Source organism: Orycteropus afer, unplaced genomic scaffold (assembly GCF_000298275.1).
Source record: "Orycteropus afer afer isolate SDZICR_OR568_19922 unplaced genomic scaffold, OryAfe1.0 scaffold00356, whole genome shotgun sequence".
Classification (NCBI taxonomy): domain Eukaryota; kingdom Metazoa; phylum Chordata; class Mammalia; order Tubulidentata; family Orycteropodidae; genus Orycteropus; species Orycteropus afer.
The window spans coordinates 3,148,649-3,161,582 of NW_006921943.1; the positions used below are offsets into that span (position 1 = coordinate 3,148,649).

Below are 12,934 nucleotides of genomic sequence, written 5' to 3' on the forward strand. Positions count from 1 at the left end.
CACCAGAGTTCCTATGCATATGAGGTGACTAAAAATACTATGACTGGAGTTAGGTGCAAGTTCGTCTTCAAAGTGATGTCTTTGCTCTTCAAAACTTTGAAGAGGTCTTTTGCAGCAAATTTGCCCAGTGCAATATGACTTCCGATTTCTTAACTCTTGCTTCAATGGGTGTTGATTGTGGATCCGAATAAAATGAAATCTTGACAACTTCAGGCTTTTCTCTGTTTATTCTGGTGTTGCTTATTGGTACAGTTGTGAGGATTTTTGTTTTCTTTATATTGTGGTGTAATCCGTACTGAAGACTGTAGCTTTTGATCTTCATCAGTAAGTGCTTCAAGTCATCTTCACTTTCAACAAGCAAGGTGTGTCATCTGCATGTCACAGGTTGTTAATGAGTCTTTCTGTAATCCTCATGCCTCATACTTCTTTGTATAGTCCAGCTTCTGAGATTGTTTGCTCAGCCTACTGATTGAAGAACACTCTGATATCCCTGTTCAGTTTGGTAGTTCACAAAACAGTGGAGCACTCTCACTCATGCCTGTTGGGTCTACACCATAGCCTGTGGTTTCTCAGTGAGTTCGTGTTATGTCAGACATAGAGAAAAATCTCTGAGAGATAGGGTCACATTAGAAACCTGCTTGGTGGCACTAGCAATATTCTTTATGCTTGAGAGTTATCTACAAATTACTAGTTTTTTTCAGGTCATCATAAATCAAACACATAGGAGTTTCTGGGCTTTGTTAAGTTTCTTTAAGTCTTCAGTTACACCAGAGTCCTGATTCTCCAGAATTTTTTTCAGGGTTCAAATGGGATATATGGTGCTCATTGGCTTCACAGATGTCTGCACCTTATGGGAAATTAGTGGTAGTGGAATCCTCGTCTGGACTGGGCTGAGACATAGGTGGGACCTGATTCCTGTAGGTGGCCTCACTCGTGAAATGCAGAGTTGTATAAACTGTCCTTATTGTGCTTCAATGGTTATTTTTGTCTGTATCCTCTTCTCACTCAGAGCTCTTGGAGGGCTACAGAAAGGGTGGCTACCCAAAGCTTTGGGGACAGATTCTGTTAAAACCGTGGCAGAGATACTAGCTTAGAGCAGTCTCCATTGTTTGCTGTGTTCGGTTCAGTTCAGTTACTTGAGACATAGTATGTTGTATACCAACACTGTCATTTTGAAATGTATCAGAATGCATAAAAATACTGCCCACAATACCAGTGATTGAATCTCAGGACATTAATGAAGTATGAGGTGAAAACAGGAGTCTCATGAGAGACACTACGATTTAAAGCCATCAGCTGGTTTGTGTGGTGATGGAACCAAGACCTCCTGATGCCAGACCAAGACTGCGTTTCATTAGAGCTCACCTCATCCCACAGTCATCACTGTACTCATAGGACACAGTGTGAAAGAGTGGTCATGGATCTGACAGAGGTCACCTCCTCCACAGTCCTTGCTGCACTCACCGGACACAGTGTGGAAGGTCGTCATGGATCTGACTCCGCTCACCTCTTCCACACTCCTTGCTGTGCTCACAGGACACAGTGTGGAAAGTTGTCACGGATCTGACAGAGCTCACCTTCTCCAAACATGTATTGATGGCTTAAGCCAGTGTACTGGCCCTGTGGAATGCTGGGTAGATAGCCAAGGATGTGTTAGCTTGGAGTGTATAAGCCTGTGTGTGATCTTGGATGTATGGGGGGTTGATCCCACTGATGTTTGCAAATGATGTAATGGTTCTGCCTGAGGATTTGCTGGACTCTTAACTATTTCCTCCATGAGAGTTTTTCTGCGTGTGCTCATTTTCCTCTTGTGATCTCTGATGTGTCTGAGAAGGAGCACAGGGAAGGGTTGCGGGTGGGTGGGTAGAGTTCATCAGCCCTTGGAGTCCTGGTAGGACTGGGAAGGAGGTAAAGCAGGCCAAGCAAAGGGACTAGAGATAACAGACTGCATCTGGCCGCCAACTTGAAGAGAGAGTGGAGATAACATACAGGTGATAACATGTGACACGGCCAGCAACTCTAAAAGGAAATGGAGATAACAGAGTGGTGGCAACACAGAACATGACCGCCACCTCAAAGAGAGAATGGAGATTATGGAGTGGTGATGAGGCTGGACACGGCCGCCAGCTCGAAGAGACAGCAGAGGTAACAGCAACAATGATGCTGGACGTGGCCGCCAGCTCGAAGAGGCAGCAGAGATTACAGCAGTGGTGAGGCTGGCCACGGCCACCACCTTGAAGAGGCAGCAGGGACAACGGAGCGGTGTTGATGCTGGACGTGGCTGCCACCATGAAGAGAGTGGAGATTATGAATTGGTGGTGATGTGGAACATTCCGCCACCTAGAAGAGGGAGTGGAGATAACATGCAGATGACAGTGTGGGATGCGGCTACCAGCTTGAGGAATGGGTCACTGGGACACAGAACAGGCGTTCAGAGGTGCACCACTATGGAAAGGAAATGATGTCTACACCTTCTATGAAGCTGTTTATGATGGAGAGTTTGACGGGTGCAAGTTCTCACACCCACAGTGGTCAGGCACAGGGAGTCTGAGTAGGGCTTTCTGTAGAGGTGAGTGCTGGGGGCCCTGTGCCGGGATGGGGGACACAAATGAGTGCCTGCCATGGGCCTGCTGAGCATGTCGAGTGTGGATGGTAGGGCTCAGCTTCTTGGTGAGCATCTCGGGAGCTGGAGTCCTCAGCGGCATCCCTGCCTGTGTGCAGTCTGGCCTCTGAAAGCTAGGTGGGCTGCAGGTTCACTGCAGACGACGGGAGCCTTGCATTCATCATTGCACTTCAGGGGCGAGTCCTAAGACACAGCCTCACTGGGTGTGGCAAGAGGTAGCGGCAAGCATGTTGTCTCACTTGTACAGAACTGGTTTTGTTCCCCCAGGAAACAGATAGAAAGGACCACCTGAAGAGTCTTTACAGAAGTACCTAGGAATTTCATTGGAATCTGATTTCAACTACATGCATGCATTTTTTTTTTGTTGTTGTTATTGTTGTTATGTACCGTGGAGTTGGATCCGACTCATAGCAAACGCTCCTTGGGTTTCTGAGGCAGTATCACTACGGAAGTAGATTGCCCAACCTTCCTTCCAAGGAGTGGATGGTAGGTTTGAACCGCCAGCCTCCTGGTTAGCATTCAAGTGCCTTAGGCACTATGCTACCAGAGTTCCTATTAGCTATGTTTAAAATTACATCACTTTCCTTTTTGTTGTGTTTGGTTTGTGTATAACTTCCCTAATAAAACATTTAAAGTAATGTTCTCCCAGTTGTATGTTATACAAGTCATTTTCGTGGTCGGAGTTGAGTTTTTGAAAACTTGTAGGTGCTTTACTTAGAAACCCTCCCACTGTGCTCAAGGACATGGCTCATCAGATGTTGTTGGAAGTAGACCGTTACCATGGAGTGACACCTTAGTGCCACCTGTTTGTGTGGCACTGTAATGAGATGGTGCCCATAGCAGGTGGGTCCCCCCTTAGGAATCTGCTCAGAGGGGAGCGTCTGATGAGCGTGGTGACGACTGGGGGGTGCCACTCTTTCTGTTTGTCTCTTGCTGTTTTGCAGAATCGTAGTGTTAGTTTTCTGCTCACGTGGGTGACTCCTCACAGCTCCTACTAGTTCCCAGCACAGTGGACTCTCCACAAATATTGACTGTGAGACACCAGCCAGTGGCGTGGTTAGCATCCGTCATGAGTCAGGGTCAGCTGTGTGACCAGAGGTGGTGCCCATGGGTGGTACTGGGCAGTTGAGAAGACAAGGGTTTACAGGAAAGGAGTGGAATGCAACCTGGACTTTTAAAAGAAGGATGGGAAAACAGGGTCTGTGGACAGAGTCTAGTGATGGTGGCTGGTGAGACATTAACACACAGCTGAGCAGGGAGGAGGCGAGGCCAGGGACACGTGCAGGAGGAGGACCCAGCGTGGGGAACAGCTGAGCTGGCCGTGGTGCTGAGGCAGCAGCTCCCTCTCCCACCTCCAGAGCGGTTTGCACCTGCATTTGTCCTAAATTGTAGAGCTAGCCTGAGGATCAAGTCACATTTCTTACCTGTTCAGCCAGAAGGCAGTCTGTGGGAATGCCTGGGACAGCACTGGGATTGCAGAGCAGTGCTCATGTTAGAAGGACTCCTGCCCTGAGTCATCGTGGTGCCAGTGTCAGGTTCTAAGTGCTGTGTTCAGTCTTGAGTGCCCTCAACTTTGGGCAGTTACGGCTGCACTGTCTTAGCAGGTGTTCCCACAGGGAGCAGGGTTAAAACCCTCCTATCACCTGGTGCTGGAGTTAGGAGGAGCAGTTACAGTACAGCTGTTCCTTGTGTTGAAGGGGGACCTACGTTGCAATAGTTGTATGTGTTCTCATAGGTTGTCTTCCAACAGTCAGTTCCTAGCCTGATTAAACCACATTGAGTTGCAACACTGCCATCTGTACTTTAGCTCTTGGGAGCTGTCACTTTGGGGTGAAGCGTACACCCTCTGAAATTCACTTTTTCAGTAGTGTTGACCATGAGTCGTTCCTGTTTTTCTTGTTTTTCAGGTCTTATCCAGCCCATTCCAAGAAACCAGTTTTTTCAGAGCTATTTTAATAACAATTTTGTAAATGAAGCAGATAGACCATACAAGTGTTTTTACTGCCATCGAGCATATAAGAAATCATGCCACCTTAAACAGCACATCAGGTAAGGTGACAGAGGCCCGAGGACTAGGTGGCACATTCGGTGCCGTAGCACTGTGGTGCCTTCCAGACGTGCAGGGCGCAGTGTTAGCTCTCGGTGTTCAGAGTGTCACATGTGACTCTGCCACGTGTATTGGTCGTGGATCTTTTCATTCCTAGTGTCTTCCAGGGGAAGGGTCACCTGGAAATGGTGCTGGAACTCAGCACTGGTGAGTCCAGGAGATGGCAAACAAGTGTTTGGCTTATTTCATTAGAATGATGTCCTTTAATGGTTTTGAAAGTGATGAATCACGACTTAGACTAATGTCTGCAGCTGTAGAAACACCCCGCAGAGATGAGAGACTGGAGGGTGGCAGCAGTGTGATGTCGGGCCCATTGTGCAGCTCCCAAGATTTGGATTCTGCTCTTGCCTCCATGCTGTGCTCACTGGGTGACTTCCAGCAAGTCTTAACCTGCTGGCCCCTGCCCTCTCATCTGTAAGGTGGGGCAAACGGCATCTTTGCTGCTTCCCTTGAAAACAGCATAGTATTCCATGGAATACCAGCTGAGAATAGGTGCTATGTAGCGGGCACTGTGGACATGTGAGGAGCACCTGCATGTTCGGTTAAACCTCTGCTCCTTGCAGGTCGCACACAGGTGAGAAGCCTTTCACCTGTTCGCAGTGTGGCCGGGGCTTCGTGTCCGCGGGAGTGCTGAAGGCTCACGTGCGCACCCACACGGGGCTGAAGTCTTTCAAGTGTCTGCTGTGCAACGGCGCCTTCACCACAGGCGGCAGCCTGCGCCGGCACATGGGCATCCACAACAGCTTGCGCCCCTACATGTGCCCCTACTGCCAGAAGACGTTCAAGACCTCGCTCAACTGCAAGAAGCACATGAAGACCCACAGGTGCGCACGGGCACCACCGGAGGGCCAGCTGCCTCCGCGCCGCATGCTGTCTAGCTTGGGCGTGCGTGGGCTAAACACGTTTATGGAGCAGAGCCCACGGTCAAGGACCCTGGGGCTGCAAACAAGGTCGGCGGTCCAAATGCACCAGCCTCTCAGCTGGAGAAAGAGGAGGCATTGTGCTTCCATAAAGACTGACAGCCTTGGAGACCCTAAGGAACAGTTCTACTCTGTCCTCTGGGGCACTGTGAGTCGGAATCAACTTGATAGTAGTGGGTGTGGTTTGGGCTTTGCTTCTGTGAAGAAGACTCTGTGGGGCAGTTCCACTCTGTCCTCTTGGGGCACAGAGGGTCAGAATCCACTCTACAGCAGTGGGTGTGGTTTGGGCTTTGCTTGGGTGAACATTTACAGCCTTGGAGACCCTGTGGGCAGTTCTACCCTGTCCTCTAGGGGAACTGTGAGTCAGAATCAACTCCACAGAAGTGGGTGTGGTTTGAGCTTTGATCCCATAAAGATTGACAGTTTGGCAACCCTCTGGGCCATTTTACTCTGTGCTCTAGGGGCACTGTGAGTCAGAATAGACTCACTAGCAGTGGGTTTGATTATTATTATTATTTTTTTACACCCAGCTGTGTCTGCCAGGATATTAGCACAAAATGAAACTTCACGTACTGGAATAAGTGAACTCTGATCATTAAATCTTTTTGTCCCCCTAGTATTTATTTGGATGCGTAGTAGGTACACTGGACAGAATAACAACTTTGGTTTTTGCATAGTCGACTCCTTAGTTGGCAGGTCTCATTGCTTCTGGAGGCCATCCAGGGAATGTGGTGTTCATGGGGCAAGGGGGTGTGCCCCCATCCCACTGAGGGCTATGCATGCTAAAGTGAGGGGACCCGGGCCCTGGACTTGTGCAGTGTCATTTAAACACTTAAATCCCGTTTTCTCTGTTAGGAAGCCAGTCTTCTCAGCACGCTCTCATGGCAGTGTTGGGAGGGAAGACTTCACGCCCTGGTTTATGGCAGTGGCTGATTGTTGGGAGTGCTTAGCTGTTTCCGTGGTCCCTGTGGTCCCTGGGGTATCACGGCAGCCCTTGGCTGTTGGGATTCCACGGAGGACTGCATGCCTACCATTATTTTAGGCATGCACTGTCTGGTTGCATGTCTGTGATACTGCAGATCTAGGACCTCTTTCTTTGGAATCTGCCTGCAAGGAGGGGAGTAGACCCAGTTGTCCCTCCCTTTGTTGGAATTGTTGGGAATTCCCAGAATGCCTGAGAAATAGGTGTCAAAGGTTACTGCAATAAGCCCCAGTCAACAAAACAGAGGAGCCATAGTACATGAGAGTTGGTCACTGGGCAAGGCACACCTGCCATCACAGTGAACGATCGGGAGGACAGTATGCAGGCATGACTGAGCTTCTGCCCCCAGACCAAACCAGACTCCTGCCTTTGAGTTGATTCTGATTCACAGTGACCCCCACCGGGTTTCTAAGGCTGTGAATCTTTATGGACTCAGACTATTCTATCTTTCTTCCAGGGAGTGGCTGGTAGTTCGAACCACCAGCCTATTGGTAAGCAGCCAGATGACTTAACCACTGCACCACCAGAACTGCTTTGAGCTTCTGTACAGGAATGATGATAATAAACATGCAAACCTGTGAGAGCTGGAACTAACGGGGTGGCCTTGTTCCTCTGGGTCTTGCAAGTTCACCTTTGACAGGGTGCAGTCCTAACCACTTTTCTATCACTTGCATTAGTGGAAAATGTTTGTATTCTCGTTCTCTGGCAGGTTTCCACCTTACACAGGTTCCGGCTCTTGCAGATTTTACTGTACTTTGTGTTGTTTCTTGGTTCTGGCTCTCCCAGGTTTTACCATATTTTGTGTTGCATCTTGGTTCCGGTTCTCGCAGGTTTTACCATATTTTGTGTGACAGCTTGGTTCCAGCTCTTGCAGGTTCAACTGTATTTTATAGATAGTTTTGTTTAATCCTTCTCAATGGTGGTTGTTGAGAATGGACTGCTTTTTGATAGCAGAAAATGAAGAGGAAGCATTTTGTTTGGAATTAGGAAAGAAATTCTGAGGAGACTTGAACACGGGATGGAATGTGTGTGGCTCTCAGCACGGAGACCTGTATCTCAGGCCATTCATTGTTTTAGGGAGCACACACGCTGCCCAGCCTGTTGCTCAGATACTTGCTGGAGGAATTTGTTAAAGTTTTGTTTTATTCACTGCGTGTATTGTTCGCTTTTCTTCTAGGCCTTGGTGAGTGTACACTGGATGTGTTTTTGTATGTTGTTGTTGTTGTTGTGTGCCATTGAGTCAGACCCGACCCATAGCGACCCCTCCTTGGGTTTCCAAGGCAGTATCACTATGGAAGTAGATTGCCCCGTCTTCCTTCCGGGGAGTGTGTATAGCATAATGTTATTGCAGGAAATCAGAATGGCCCTGTGGCTTGTACTGTATGTTTGTAACGTGGTTGACCACTGGCCACATACAATGTCTATGGCCCTGGACTGAGGGCTAGTGGGCCATGAGCCCTGGGTCCCCTGTGTCCACTTTGGGTTATCCCACATAAACCCACCTGCCAACACGCTGCCTCGTGTTGCGCACTTCTTTTTTGGAACACCTTAGCTCACTGCAGAATTTGACATGGGAGCATCTTTCTTCCTTTTGAATAGCCTGCTGTGTGCTGTCCTCTCCTGCTCTGGGTCCTGCCCATCACTGGGAGAGCACGGAAAAGCAGGCCAGCCTTTGAGTGTGGTTAGTTTTCACAGCATTGCCTTCGTGACTGTGAAATGAGGTGGTGGAAAGGGAAAGCGGGTGCTTTACAGGACGTGTGTGGGGAGCAGTGGCAGCGCCTGACCCCCAAGTGTTGTTGCTTCGAAGGTACGAGCTAGCCCAGCAGCTGCAGCAGCGCCAGCAGGCTGCCTCCGTCGATGACAGCACCGTGGACCAGCAGGGCGTGCACGTGTCCACCCAGGTGCAGGTGGAGATCGGGAGCGACGCGTTGCCGCCGCCGGCTGAGGCGCTTGCCCCGAACCCCGAGGCCATCCTGGAGCTGGGTCCGCAGCACGTCGTGGGCACGGAAGAGGCTGCGCTCGGCCAGCCACTGGCAGACCAGCCTCTGGAAGCGGACGGAGGTACACCTTGTCAGGGTCTTTCCCTTTGAGAAGCGTTCCCGTAGCCTTATGCAGTCTTCACACTCGCTCTCACCCATGTGGATGTCTCCCATCTCTGACTTTGTAAGTCACTGTTTGTGCTATGCATGGAGGTGTGTGTGTGATACTGTGCACTGTATGTAATCCCGTGTTACTCCCACTCCTCACTCATCGACACGGGGAGGTTCCAAAAACCAGGGCTTTGTGTGAAAATTGGCAATATGTGAAAATGAAGATGACTACATCAGATCACAAATGGAAGATGACTGCATCATTACATGACTGCCAAACCACACCAGTATATTATTGCCAAGTCACCAATATGTAACCGCGAAATCACACCCTGACATGACTGCCAAATTACATCATTACCTAACTGCCAAATTATACCATTAAATAATCGCCACATTATACCATTACATAACTGCCAAAGCACTGAGAATCTTGGTCCGGCCAGGTAGACACAGCCTACCCATAACAGTTGGTGTTACTCTTGCCCAGCATGTTGGTGTTTGTTATTGCCAGACGTGTATCATAAATGTGCGGAATAGTCAAGTTAGTGGGGTTTTTACTATTGTCCTAATTGCAAACGTCGGATAAGGAGATAGTGAGGAGTGGAGGCACTCTTTAGTAGTGCTTTTACTCTGCAATGTTGTTTGCCTTTTGTGGGCAAAGACTGCTTTTTTCTTTGAAACACAAAGTAATCCAACTTCTTGGTAGGAAAATTTGAATGTGTTTGAAGTCTTAGGGCTGCAGCAAACACTGCTGTCCATGCTTTGATGCAGGGCCTACTGTTTCTGTGCAAGTATGCAGGCATGGGCCTGTGTATGAGTGTATGTGTGTGTGTGTAGCCACGGGCCTGTGTGAGTGTAGAGACATGGGCCTGTGCGTGCTTGCAGGCAGGAACCTGTGTGTGTGCATGTGCGTGTGTGCAGGAAGGAACCTGCGTGTGTGCATGTGTGCAGGCGTGGGCCTGTGTGTGTATGTGTGTGTTTGTGTAGCTATGGGCCTGTGTGAGTGTACAGACATGGACCTGTGTGTATGTTGTTTGTGTATGTGTGTGGGCACAGGTCTGTGTGAATGTGTGGGCACGGGCCTATGTGTATGTGCAGGAATGGGCCTGTGTGAATGTGTGTGTGGGCATGGGCCTGTGTGTGTGGACACAGGCCTGTGTGTGTGTTTTGTGTGTGTGTGCATGCAGACACGGGCCTGTGTGTGTGTGTGTGTGTGTGTATAGAATCAGGGATAGGGTCTTTCTAGCCGTCCCCTTTTGTCCCCTTTTGTTACAGAAGGCTGTGTTACATTAGAGCGGCTTTCCTGCCAGTTGGTACACGTCTGTGTGGCACTCTGTCACACTCAGAGCAGCCTCCCGTTGCCGGCCAGCAGTCTGCAGCAGGGCCGGCAGGGCTAGGCTCCGGGTCTGGAATGTGAAGGGACGGCTTGCTTCCTTCATCAGTGAAGTCTTCCTGTGAAAACCGTGCAGCTGAGCCCTGGGCTGTGTGCTAGGAACACCGATGGCTTATAGCCACACAGTCTTGGTCTTGTGCAGGCCTGCTGTGGGCAGTTTGCTGACAACTTCCTGCTGTGTAATAGGTGTCCCAACACTTACTCAGCTGGTCAGTGCAAGGGTTGCCTCTTAACCCGTGTTCCCCAGAGCAGTCTCAGTAGTCAGTGAGAGCGCTGACTGTTAGAGGAGTGTGGAATCTTTAGGATAAACTGCTGGGACTTTCAGTGCTGCTCTGGAAATCAACAAGAAAGCTTCGAGCACATGACACGTGCAGTCAGTCCTCAGTACTCACTGATCGCGTGTTTGTGGAGCTGTCCGCCCACTAAAGTTGGTTCCCCCAGAACCTCTGTCTGTGGTTTGCTTTGCAGTCACTCGTGGGGGTGTGTGGGTCCAGAAGGGTGGTGTGGCCCTGGCTGGCTCTGTTCTCGGGGGCTCACAGATGTCACACCCCCTGTCTGTAAAGCGTGTCCCCATGGTGTCCTCTCACAGACCTGGGCTCACTCCCACACTAACGAGCCTCTCCCTCTCTCTCTGGTCTTGCCTTCAGATAGGTTTGTCCCTCAGCATCCTTTGCCGGGGAGCGTGGACCAGTTTGAGCAGCAGACTCCTGCATCGCAGGCCTTTGAGCCGGCAGCCTTGTCACAAGGTCCGTGGGGAGGATGGCTTGGGCCCCAGCTGCTTCCTGGAGGCCTTACCGCAGCTGGCGGTTTCAAACCAGCCAGCTTGTTGCGTGTGCTGTGTGCCTTTTCTGTCGACACCCACTCTTTTGTCGTCTGCTCAGATTTTCTGGCATGGGATGTGAATAGCCATTTTTTGGCCAAGAAAACATGGTTGGGTACACCTTTGGATCTGGGGTACCTGGGAGCTTCTGGCTGCCCTGGAAGCTATGCGGTGAGGGTGTATTTAGCACATGCCCCACTGCCTGGGAACAAATGACTCGAGAGCCTGCGGGTGGAGGCGGGCACATTGGTACCTTTAGACATTTGTACTTAAGAAAACCCGTTTTTGTTTGCTTTTTTGTTTCTCTTTAGCGTTTTTGGTGGCACTCATTCTTTGTCACTTTCCAGGTTTTGCAGTAACTGACACATACAATCAGCAGACTCAGTTTCCTCCTGTCCAACAATTACAAGACTCCAGCACCCTGGAATCACAGGCCCTTTCCAGCAGTTTCCACCAGCAGAACCTACTGCAGGTCCCCAGCTCAGACCCCATCAACGTGGTGAGCGTTAGACAGAGGGCCTGCTGTTTGATGCTTCACTGGGGTCGCCCCAGTGAACAGAGAGGACAGGTACCGCCATCCAACTAAAAACACTCAGCAGAGGCGGCCATGTTTCTCCTTAAATCTTTTCCTCGTGGTTGTTGAACTTGAGATTTCATTATCTCAGTGTGGCTTTCCTGGCTTGGTTGAAAGCCAAGGGCGGTAGTGTAGTGTTAGTAACACAGCCTGAAGTGTGTTTTAAGTCTAAGCACAAAAGCTTAACCATTTTAAGTGTGGAATCTTCAGAGATGTAGTTGGAATGAGAATGTAGTGAGTGTTAACATGCTGTAAGTAAATGTTAAACGTGTTGTCAACAATTTCACTCCACAGTCAAGGTGGAGACTAAGTTTTCATTTGGTTTCTGCTTTTCCATTTTTGAAATTTTTTATTTTCATTTTTTGTAAATTTCTCATAGTATGAGAATGACTGGCTAGCTAGCCACTGCCTGTTGTTAGAAGCTTCTGCTAGTAGCTAGGTCAGAGTGGTGGTCCTGGGTCCTCCGTGGAAGCTCCCAGCGTTGCCACAGCCCAGGAACCCCGTGTCCATGGGTGGCAGCGATGGAGAACGTGGCTCTGGGGAGTATGCTGCTCGTAGCATGCCCTCAGCGCCAGAGCCCCTGGGCAAAGAGCTGGTGACGGTGGCGTGGCTCTGCAGAGCCTGTCCCAGGTCCCGTGGATCACCGAGTGTGGTTATGGGCGAGCAGACACTGGACACAGGCATGGCATCGGGGGCCCCATGTGCCCTCTCGCCCTGTGGGACCCCGGGCGCACCGTTGGCCGACTGCCCTGTTGGAAACAGGGGTACCAGCCAGACTGGTATTCAGTGCTTGCTGCGGCAGTGGGCCTGTGCCTGTGCGGTGCCTGGAAGGTTGGGGTGAGTGGGAGTGCTCCCTCTGAGCACCGTGCCCGCCCTGGGGGCACGTCCCATCCACTGGTGGTGATGAGGGAGGAGATGTCACGTGCGATGGCAGAGCTGTCTGAGCAGAGCCCTTCTGGCCACTGCTGGAGCGCTGTCACCCAGTCCTTACTGCAGACTAGACTAGAAATTCGAGCTGCTGCACTCTAGCACCAGTGCTGGTGGGAACAGGCCCTGTTCAGGTTCCCCCACTGCCCCCTTCACCCTCAGACCTCAGTCCCAGGTCCTTGTGTGTGTGTTGGTGTTGCTGGTGGCATCAGGCTGGCTGCTTTATCTGACCCAAGCCCTTTGACCCAGGAGCCAGCCAGAGAGGAGTTGGACCTGCCCACCTCACAGCCTCAGTTTCTGGAGGACAGCGGGGACCACAGCCGGCGCTCCTACAGGTGGGGGAATGGTGCCGGGCAGGAAGGGGTGCAGTGTGGGGCAGGGAGGGGCATGGCGGGGCGCAGGGGGTTGGCAGGGACAGCCAATGCTCCTACAGGTGAGGGCGTATGGGGGTTGGGTAGGGGGGCATGGTGGGGGCAGCCGATGCTCCCACAGGTG

General features: G+C 50.6%; 1 protein-coding gene across 1 annotated transcript in view; it reads left to right on the top strand.

Annotated features, from left to right (window-relative positions):
- Positions 1-12,934, top strand: part of ZNF236 (zinc finger protein 236) — a 95,827-nt gene that overhangs the window by 41,507 nt on the left and 41,386 nt on the right. The window contains exons 11-17 of the mRNA XM_042782521.1: positions 4,531-4,672; positions 5,294-5,554; positions 8,440-8,693; positions 10,766-10,864; positions 11,286-11,437; positions 11,818-11,822; positions 12,676-12,774. Of these exons, the coding sequence (XP_042638455.1) occupies positions 4,531-4,672; positions 5,294-5,554; positions 8,440-8,693; positions 10,766-10,864; positions 11,286-11,437; positions 11,818-11,822; positions 12,676-12,774 (1,012 nt within the window). The remainder of the gene's footprint in view (positions 1-4,530; positions 4,673-5,293; positions 5,555-8,439; positions 8,694-10,765; positions 10,865-11,285; positions 11,438-11,817; positions 11,823-12,675; positions 12,775-12,934) is intronic.